Source organism: Chiloscyllium plagiosum, unplaced genomic scaffold (assembly GCF_037043375.1).
Source record: "Chiloscyllium plagiosum isolate Xiang-an unplaced genomic scaffold, Cpla_swu_hap1 HiC_scaffold_10, whole genome shotgun sequence".
Lineage (NCBI taxonomy): Eukaryota > Metazoa > Chordata > Chondrichthyes > Orectolobiformes > Hemiscylliidae > Chiloscyllium > Chiloscyllium plagiosum.
Genome location: NW_028270148.1, coordinates 19906541 through 19917136, shown reverse-complemented (window position 1 = coordinate 19917136; position 10596 = coordinate 19906541). Strand labels below are relative to the sequence as shown.

The following is a 10596-nucleotide window of genomic DNA, read 5'->3' as shown; positions in this document are numbered from 1 at the left end:
CAAATTATTAATTCATATTAGAAACAAAAGAATAGACTATTGTTTATAAAGATTAAACAGAATATGTTTGTTGCAAAACCATCAAATCAGCAGTGACATAAATCTTGCTTAAAATCCTTTTCTGTTGTTTGCCATTTATGACCCCATTGGTAGTTGGAGTATGTGATAGATTTGTCAAAGAGCCCGCAGAGGCGCAATGGACCTAATAGCCTCACCTTCCAAGAAGACGTTCAGAAGATCAACAGGTGCTACAGTTTTAAATCACCTGGACCAGATGGACTACACCCCAGAGTTCTCATGGAGATAGCTGAAGAAAAAGTGGAGGCATTGGTAGTGATCTTTCAGGAATCATTAGAATCAAGGAGGGTCCCAGAGGACTGGAGAATCACTAATGTGACACCCTTTTTTAAAAAGGAAGTAAGGCAAAAGATGGAAAATGACAGACCAATTAGCCCAACCTTGGCTATGGGTAAGATCCTGGAATCTATTGCAAATGATGAGATTTCTGAATAATTAGAAGATAAGGTAAAATAGGGCAAAGTAAGCATGGTTGCATTAAGGGGAGGTCATGCCTAACAAATCTGCTGGAATTCTTTGAGGAAGTAACGAACAGGATGGACCAAAAAGAGCTAATGATGTTAACTACCTGGATTTCAAGAAGACCTTTGACAAGGTGCCGCACAGGAGGCTACTGAGTAAGATAAGGGCCCATGGTGTTAAAGGCAAGATGTTAGCATGAATAGAAGCTTGGCTGTCTGGCAGAAATCAGAGGGTGGGGATAAAAGGGTCCTTCTCAGGATGGCAGCCAGTGACAAGTGGTGTTCCGCAAGGCTCAGTGTTGGGATCACAACTTTTCACTTAATACATTAATGACCTCAATGAACTAACTGAGGGCATTCTACCTAAGTTTGCAGATAATACAAAGATAGGTAGAGGAATAGGCAGGGAGGCTGCAGGAGGATTTGGACAGGTTAGGAGAGTGTGCAAAGAAGTGACAGATGAAGTACAATGTGGGAAAGTGTGAGGTCATGCACTTTGGTGGGAAGAACAGAGGCATGGTCTATATTTCAAATGGGAAGAAGATTCAGAAGTCTGAAATGTAAAGAGACTTGGGAGTTCTAGTCCAGGATTCTCTCAAGGTAAACTTGCAGGTTGAGTCAGCAATTAGGAAGGTGAATGCAATAATGGCATTTATTTTAAGAGGACTTGAATATAAAAGCAGGGATGTATTTCTGAGGCTCTATAATGCACTGGTCAGACCACAGTTGAAGTATTGTGTGCAATTTTGGACCCCATATCTCCAGAAGGATGGACTGGCCCTGGAGCGTGTTCAGAGGAGGTTCATGAGAATGTGTCCCAGGAATGAAAATGCCACTGCTTGAGGACTCTGGGTCTGTACTCAATGGTGTTTAGGAGGATGGGGGGAGGATCTAATTGAAACTTACAGAATACTGAATGGCCTGGACAGAGTAGATTAAATTAGATTCCCTACAATATAGAAACAGGCCCTTCAGCCCAACAAGTCCACACCAACCCTCTGAAGAGTAACTGACCCAGACCCATTCCTCTACCCTATGTTTACGCCTGACTAATGCACCTAACACTCTGGGTAATTTAGCATGGCCAATTCACCTGGCCTGCACATCTTTGGATTGTGGGAGGAAACCGAAGCACCCAAAGGAAACCGACACAGACAATTGCCAGAGGCAAGAATCGAACCTGACACTGTGAAGCAGTACTGCTAACCACTGAGCCACCATGCTGTTCACATGTTGATACTGGGAAGATGTGTTCATTGGTAGGGAAGACTAGGACCCAAGAGTGTAGTCTTACATAAAGGGAAGACCCTTTAGAACAGAGATAAGGGGAAACTTATTCAGCCAGAGTCGTGAACCTATGGAAATCATTGCCACAGAAGGCTGTGGAGTCCAGGTCAATAATTATATTGAAGACTGGGATGGACAGGTTCTTGATTGTAAAGGGGATCAAGGATTACAGGGAAAACACGGGATAATGGGGTTGAGAAATGCATCAGCCATGATTGAATAGCTCCTATGTCTTGTAGTCTCATTTACAGTGCAAGTCATTACCTGTTAGTATAAACAAGTCTCGGCAAGAGTTACAGTCGCACCCTGCGGAAGCGACGTCTGAAAGTGTACAAAGTTAAAAATCACACAACACCAGGTTATAGTCCAACAGGTTTAATTGGAAGCACTAGCTTTCGGAGCGCCGCTCCTTCATCAGGTGATAGTGGAGGGCACAAACCTCAAAAAAATTTTTTTGCTATATATTCTGTGCCTTGGAATGGTGCCCTCCACTATCACCTGATGAAGGAGCGTCGCTCCGAAAGCTAGTGTGCTTCCAATTAAACCTGTTGGACTATAACCTGGTGCTGTGTGATTTTTAACTTTGTACACCCCAGTCTAACACCAGCATCTCCAAATCTGAAAGTGTAGACCACTAAAAACGTGAGATTTGGTTATATTCAATATCCCCACGATGTCGATTTGAGCAAACTTTCCCCTAATGGCCGAAAAAGCGCACTTAAAAACGTGATAAAACGTCTTTTGCTCCATTCGTAATTTACAAAGGAAATTGAATGGGCGGAGTTATGGTCTTAACGCAAAAATGTATTTGTTTAAAAGCTGACAAATTATTCTGGTATCGAACTAGTCAGGAGAAAAGGGGGCTGTCTTTCGGAAAGTGATTGCAATTTGTTTCTTGGACCTGCCCAAAGGTTAATAGCGATTCGATGCTTGGAAAGTGGAATTGACATTTCAGTGATATTACTGTTCGAACGATATGGAGTCACACTGCAATGGAACCGTCATGGTTTTCCTGTCCAGCGCGTTAATCCTTCTCGGAATCCTCGTTTGGAAGCAACATCAAAAGAGGGCTGCTTCTTACGGAAGATACAGCTTGAAATCGTCTACGACCAAAATCCTAATCCCGGCTAATGTGGGTTGGTTCGTTCAGGAATTGCCTTCGTTTGCTGTACCGGTTCTGTTAATTTATCAGTCGGGCGACCTAAATAACTTGGGGAGTAAACTGCTGCTGTGCTTGTTCTGTGGGCACTACTTTCACAGGTAAATTTACTTTATTTAAGTCTTGATTTGACATCTTGAGCATCGTGAGCAGGTCATCAAGCTTTTTGAGGCTCCTCAGTCGCACAAAAGAAAGACGACCTAAATCTTGTGGCATAGTGGTCATGTCTTTCGGCCAGACGGTTCAGGTTCAGCTCTTGCAGTGCAATTATGACAAGGATTATAAGGAGGTGCGTTTCTTTTGTCGAGTGTAGTAATGGCTGAGGACCCCAGCAGCAACTCTCCTGCTTTTCGTGAAATAGTGTATTGGGATATTTTTGTATTCGTCTGAGAAAGCAGAATAATTGCATTTTTTTTGTAGAGGTCCCAAATTCCTCGGGTTTTTGTTACACAGAGTACGATCAATCTATTTTGAATATCTTCAATTGACTGCCCAACCTCAGCTCCTCCACTTGCAGAGAAGAAAATAAAGAAAATAAAGTAAATGCTGTTCTCTGAACCCCACCACCTGATTATCCTTAGGGGTCTTATCCCATACACTCAAAAACCTCTGGCTTGAGAATTAGCCACTTCAATCTCAAAAAAAGAACAGCTAAAATTTACACAACACCAGGTTATAGTCCAACAGGTTTAACTGGAAGCACCAGTTGTATAACCCAGTATTGTGATTTTTAACTTTGTCAACCCCACTACCAACCATAGCTCCTCCACATCATTAAAACTCAGGGCAGAAAATGCAGAGAAACTGTATTGAAGTGAGACCAAATGAAGTGAGAAAATGATATCACGACTCTTAAATCTGTAAGATTATGACTGCTTGTTTTGAACTCCCTATCAGGAAAATTACATTCTGAAAACTGATATTCACTGTCAACACTGAGTTGTACTAAGAGTCGAAGAGTGTAATGCTGTGACAGCACAGCCAATCAGGCAGCATCCAAGGAGTAGGAGAATCAGAATGAGGAATGAGGCTAGTGGCCTAAGGGGGCTGAGATATAAATTGCGGGGGGGAAATTGAGTGGGGAGATATTTTGGGGGAAGGGGCTGGGTGTGGAGAGATTGAGATTTGGGGAGGGGGATGGGGGGAGAGATTTAGGGGAGGGATTGGGGAAGGAGCGATTTGGGGGATATTGAGGGAGGGGAATTTGGGGGAGAGATTTGTGGGGTTGGGGTGGAGAGATTTGGGTGGTTAGGGTGGAGAGATTTGGGGGCGGAGCGATTTGGGGGAAGGGATGGGGAGGATCGATTGGGAGGGGTGATTTGGGGGTTTGGGGAGGAGAGATTTGGGGGTAAAGAGATTTGGGGAGGGATTGGAGAAGAGAGTTTGTGGGGTTTTGGGGGTTGGTGAGATTGGAGAGGAGAGATTTGTGAGGGGAGATATTGGGATAGGAGAGATTTTGGGGCAGGGATTGGAGAGGAGAGTTTTGGGGGAGGGATTGGGAGGAGAGAGATTCTGGGGGCAGGAGAGATTTGGGGGCAGGGATTGGGGGAGAAGAGATTTGGGGGCAGGGATTGGGGAGGAGAGATTTGAGCGCAGAGATTGGGGAGGAGGGATTTGGGGGAGGAGGGATTGGGGAGAAGGGAGATTCTGGGGGCAGGGATTGGGCAGGAGAGATTTGGGAGTGGTTTGGGGAGGAGAGATTTGGGGAGGAGAGATTTGGAGGGATTGGGGAGGGAAGATTTGGGACGGGATTAGGGGAGGAGAGATTTGGGGGTAGGGGAGGAGAGACTTGGGGTTGGGGGAGAGATTTGGTGGGATTGGGGATGGAGAGATTTGGAGGGGTTTGGGGAGGAGAGATTTGGGGGTATTGGGGAGGAGAGATTTGAGGGGCAGAATTGGGGGAGGGGGATTGGAGTTTGGGGAGAGAGGATTGGGGGAGCTGGGATTAGGGGAGGGAAGATTTGGGAGGGGATTAGGGGAGGAGAGATTTGGGGGGTAGGGGAGGAGAGACTTGGGGTTGGGGATGGAGAGATTTGGAGGGATTGGGGGTGGAGAGATTTGGAGGGATTGGGGGTGGAGAGATTTGGAGAGGTTGGGGGAGGAGAGATTTGGGGGAGATTGGAGGGGAGAGATTTGAGGGGCAGAATTGGGGGATTGGGGAGGAGAGACTTGGGGGGAGATTTGAGGAGTAGATTTGAGGGAGAGAATTGGGGGAGAGAATTGGGGGAGAGAATTGGGGGAGAGAATTGGGGGAGAGAATTGGGGGAGAGAATTGGGGGAGAGAAGATTTGGGAGGGGATTGGGGAGGAGAGATTTGGTGGGGGTTGGGGGAGGAGAGATTTGGAGGGATTTGAGCATGAGATTGGAGGGGAGAGATTTGAGGGGCAGATTTGGGGGAGAGAATTGGGGGGATTGGGGGAGGGGGATTAGGGGAGGGGTAACTGGGATTGGAGTTTGGGGGTGAGAGGATTGTGGGAGCTGGGATTGGAGAGGGGAGGTTGGGGGAATTTGAGGTGAGATTGATGAAGGAGAGACTTAGGCGGATTGGGGAACAGTGTGGAATTGCGGGAGGAGAGATTGGAGGCATTGGGGGCAGTGTGGTTGGGCAGTATATGGAGTGGGGGGTTTGGGGTGGGGGATTGGTGAGAGAGGATGGGGTGATTGTGGTAGGAGAGATGGAGGATTGGAGGAGGAGAGATTGGGGTATGGGGACAGGGGCATTGGGGGAGGGGAATTGGGGAGATGGGGAGATTGGGGAGGAGAGATTGGGTTGGTTTGGGGAGTAGGGATTGGGAGGATTGTGGGCAGGGGATTGAAGGGATTGTGAGAGAGGGTTTGGGGGAGGGATGGGGGAATTCAGGGTGGTGGGATGGAGCATTGGTGGAGTGGGGATTGAGGAGGAGAGATTGGGGGATTGCAGGAGGGGGGATTGGGGAGGGTTGGGGAGGAGGGGAAAGGGGGAGTGGGGTGTTTGGGTAGAGGCGATTGGGGGAAAGGAAATTGGGGGATTGTGGGAGGAGAGATTGGGTGGGATTAGGGGGAGTGTGTGGAGGGAATAGTTTGATAGGAATTGGGGAGGAGAGATTGGGTGGAGAGATGGGGGGGATAGTTTGATAGGAATTGTGGGGGATTGGGGGAGGAGAGTTTGGGGGGATTGCGGGAGGGGAATTTGGGGGGATTGAGGGAAGGAGAGATTTGGGGGGATTGGGGAAGGAGAGATTTGGGGGAGGAGAGATTTGGGGGGATTGAGGGAAGGAGAGATTTGGGGGGATTGGGAAAGGAGAGATTTGGGGAAGGAGAGATTTGGGGGAGGAGAGATTTGGGGGGATTGAGGGAAGGAGAGATTTGGGGGGATTGGGGAAGGAGAGATTTGGGGGAGGAGAGATTTGGGGGGATTGAGGGAAGGAGAGATTTGGGGGGATTGAGGGAAGGAGAGATTTGGGGGGATTGAGGGAAGGAGAGATTTGGGGGGATTGAGGGAAGGAGAGATTTGGGGGGATTGGGGAAGGAGAGATTTGGGGGAGGAGAGATTTGGGGGGATTGAGGGAAGGAGAGATTTGGGGGGATTGAGGGAAGGAGAGATTTGGGGGGATTGAGGGAAGGAGAGATTTGGGGGGATTGAGGGAAGGAGAGATTTGGGGGGATTGAGGGAAGGAGAGATTTGGGGGGATTGAGGGAAGGAGAGATTTGGGGGGATTGAGGGAAGGAGAGATTTGGGGGGATTGAGGGAAGGAGAGATTTGGGGGGATTGAGGGAAGGAGAGATTTGGGGGGATTGAGGGAAGGAGAGATTTGGGGGGATTGAGGGAAGGAGAGATTTGGGGGGATTGAGGGAAGGAGAGATTTGGGGGGATTGAGGGAAGGAGAGATTTGGGGGGATTGAGGGAAGGAGAGATTTGGGGGGATTGAGGGAAGGAGAGATTTGGGGGGATTGAGGGAAGGAGAGATTTGGGGGGATTGAGGGATGGAGAGATTTGGGGGGATTGAGGGATGGAGAGATTTGGGGGGATTGAGGGATGGAGAGATTTGGGGGAGGAGAGATTTGGGGGGATTGAGGGAAGGAGAGATTTGGGGGGATTGGGGAAGGAGAGATTTGGGGGGATTGGGGAAGGAGAGATTTGGGGGAGGAGAGATTTGGGGGGATTGGGGAAGGAGAGATTTGGGGGGAATTGGGGAAGGGGGGATTGGGGAAGGAGAGATTTGGGGGGGATTGGGGAAGGAGAGATTTGGGGGGGATTGGGGAAGGAGAGATTTGGAGGGGATTGGGGAAGGAGAGATTTGGGGGGGGTTGGGGAAGGAGAGATTTGGGGAGGAGAGATTTGGGGGGGATTGGGGAGGAGAGATTGGGGAAGGGGGAGATTGGAGAAGGAGAGATTTGGGGGGGATTGCGGAAGGAGAGATTTGGGGGTGATTGTGGAAGGAGAGATTTTGGGGAGGATTTGGGGAAGGGGGGGATTTGGGGAAGGGGGGGATTTGGGGAAGGGGAGGATTTGGGGAAGGGGAGGATTTGGGGAAGGGGAGGATTTGGGGAAGGGGGGACTTGCGGCAGGAGAGATTTGGGGGGATTGGGGAAGGAGAGATTTGGGGGGATTGGAGGGAAGGAGAAATTTGGGGGGATTGGAGGGAAGGAGAAATTTGGGGGGATTGGGGGAAGGAGAGATTTTGGGGGATTGGGGGAAGGAGAGATTTTGGGGGATTGGGGGAAGGAGAGATTTTGGGGGATTGAGGGAAGGAGAGATTTGGGGGAGGAGAGATTTTGGGGGATTGAGGGAAGGAGAGATTTGGGGGAGGAGAGATTTTGGGGGATTGAGGGAAGGAGAGATTTGGGGGAGGAGAGATTTTGGGGGGATTGAGGGAAGGAGAGATTTGGGGGAGGAGAGATTTGGGGGGATTGAGGGAAGGAGAGATTTGGGGGAGGAGAGATTTGGGGGGATTGAGGGAAGGAGAGATTTGGGGGAGGAGAGATTTGGGGGGATTGAGGGAAGGAGAGATTTGGGGGAGGAGAGATTTGGGGGGATTGAGGGAAGGAGAGATTTGGGGGAGGAGAGATTTGGGGGGATTGAGGGAAGGAGAGATTTGGGGGAGGAGAGATTTGGGGGGATTGAGGGAAGGAGAGATTTGGGGGAGGAGAGATTTGGGGGGATTGAGGGAAGGAGAGATTTGGGGGAGGAGAGATTTGGGGGGATTGAGGGAAGGAGAGATTTGGGGGAGGAGAGATTTGGGGGGATTGAGGGAAGGAGAGATTTGGGGGAGGAGAGATTTGGGGGGATTGAGGGAAGGAGAGATTTGGGGGAGGAGAGATTTGGGGGGATTGAGGGAAGGAGAGATTTGGGGGAGGAGAGATTTGGGGGGATTGAGGGAAGGAGAGATTTGGGGGAGGAGAGATTTGGGGGGATTGAGGGAAGGAGAGATTTGGGGGAGGAGAGATTTGGGGGGATTGAGGGAAGGAGAGATTTGGGGGAGGAGAGATTTGGGGGGATTGAGGGAAGGAGAGATTTGGGGGAGGAGAGATTTGGGGGGATTGAGGGAAGGAGAGATTTGGGGGAGGAGAGATTTGGGGGGATTGAGGGAAGGAGAGATTTGGGGGAGGAGAGATTTGGGGGGATTGAGGGAAGGAGAGATTTGGGGGAGGAGAGATTTGGGGGGATTGAGGGAAGGAGAGATTTGGGGGAGGAGAGATTTGGGGGGATTGAGGGAAGGAGAGATTTGGGGGAGGAGAGATTTGGGGGGATTGAGGGAAGGAGAGATTTGGGGGAGGAGAGATTTGGGGGGATTGAGGGAAGGAGAGATTTGGGGGAGGAGAGATTTGGGGGGATTGAGGGAAGGAGAGATTTGGGGGAGGAGAGATTTGGGGGGATTGAGGGAAGGAGAGATTTGGGGGAGGAGAGATTTGGGGGGATTGAGGGAAGGAGAGATTTGGGGGAGGAGAGATTTGGGGGGATTGAGGGAAGGAGAGATTTGGGGGAGGAGAGATTTGGGGGGATTGAGGGAAGGAGAGATTTGGGGGAGGAGAGATTTGGGGGGATTGAGGGAAGGAGAGATTTGGGGGAGGAGAGATTTGGGGGGATTGAGGGAAGGAGAGATTTGGGGGAGGAGAGATTTGGGGGGATTGAGGGAAGGAGAGATTTGGGGGAGGAGAGATTTGGGGGGATTGAGGGAAGGAGAGATTTGGGGGAGGAGAGATTTGGGGGGATTGAGGGAAGGAGAGATTTGGGGGAGGAGAGATTTGGGGGGATTGAGGGAAGGAGAGATTTGGGGGAGGAGAGATTTGGAGGGGATTGAGGGAAGGAGAGATTTGGGGGAGGAGAGATTTGGGGGGATTGAGGGAAGATTTGGGGGGATTGAGGGAAGATTTGGGGGGATTGGGGAAGGAGAGATTTGGAGGGGATTGAGGGAAGGAGAGATTTGGGGGAGGAGAGATTTGGGGGGATTGAGGGAAGATTTGGGGGGATTGGGGAAGGAGAGATTTGGAGGGGATTGAGGGAAGGAGAGATTTGGGGGAGGAGAGATTTGGGGGGATTGAGGGAAGATTTGGGGGGATTGGGGAAGGAGAGATTTGGAGGGGATTGGGGAAGGAGAGATTTGGAGGGGATTGGGGAAGGAGAGATTTGGAGGGGATTGGGGAAGGAGAGATTTGGAGGGGATTGGGGAAGGAGAGATTTGGAGGGGATTGGGGAAGGAGAGATTTGGAGGGGATTGGGGAAGGAGAGATTTGGAGGGGATTGGGGAAGGAGAGATTTGGGTTGATTGGGGAAGGAGAGATTTGGGGGAGGAGAGATTTGGGGGGATTGAGGGAAGGAGAGATTTGGGGGAGGAGAGATTTGGGGGGATTGAGGGAAGGAGAGATTTGGGGGAGGAGAGATTTGGGGGGATTGAGGGAAGGAGAGATTTGGGGGAGGAGAGATGTGGGGGGAGGAAAGATTTGGGGGGATTGGGGAAGGAGAGATTTGGGTTGATTGGGGAAGGAGAGATTTGGAGGGGATTGGGGAAGGAGAGATTTGGGAAGGAGAGATTTGGGGGAGGAGAGATTTGGGGGGATTGAGGGAAGGAGAGATTTGGGGGGAGGAAAGATTTGGGGGGATTGAGGGAAGGAGAGATTTGGGGGGATTGGGGAAGGAGAGATTTGGGGGGTATTGGGGAAGGGGAGATTTGGGGGAGGAGAGATTTGGGGGGATTGAGGGAAGGAGAGATTTGGGGGGATTGGGGAAGGAGAGATTTGGGGGGGATTGGGGAAGGAGAGATTTGGGGAGGAGAGATTTGGGGGGGGATTGGGGAGGAGAGATTTGGGGGTGAATGTGGAAGGAGAGATTTTGGGGAGGATTTGGGGAAGGGGAGGATTTGGGGAAGGGGAGATTTGGGGGTGATTGTGGAAGGAGAGATTTTGGGGAGGATTTGGGGAAGGGGAGGATTTGGGGAAGGGGAGGATTTGGGGAAGGGGAGGATTTGGGGAGGGGGAGGATTTGGGGAGGGGGAGGATTTGGGGAGGGGGAGGATTTGGGGAAGGGAGGATTTGGGGAAGGGGGACTTGCGGAAGGAGAGATTTGGGGGGGATTGGGGAAAGAGAGATTTGTGGGGGATTGGGGAGGAGAGATTTGGGAGGGATTGGAGAGGA

General features: G+C 50.4%; 1 protein-coding gene across 1 annotated transcript in view; it reads left to right on the top strand.

Moving 5' to 3' along the window:
- The first annotated feature begins 2439 nt into the window (after window positions 1-2439).
- The window catches only part of LOC122552653 (3-oxo-5-alpha-steroid 4-dehydrogenase 2-like), a 195821-nt gene continuing 187664 nt past the window's right edge, over window positions 2440-10596 (top strand). Inside the window, exon 1 of the mRNA XM_087990961.1 lies at window positions 2440-3086. Within this exon, the coding sequence (XP_087847087.1) occupies window positions 2803-3086 (284 nt within the window). The 5' untranslated portion in view covers window positions 2440-2802. The remainder of the gene's footprint in view (window positions 3087-10596) is intronic.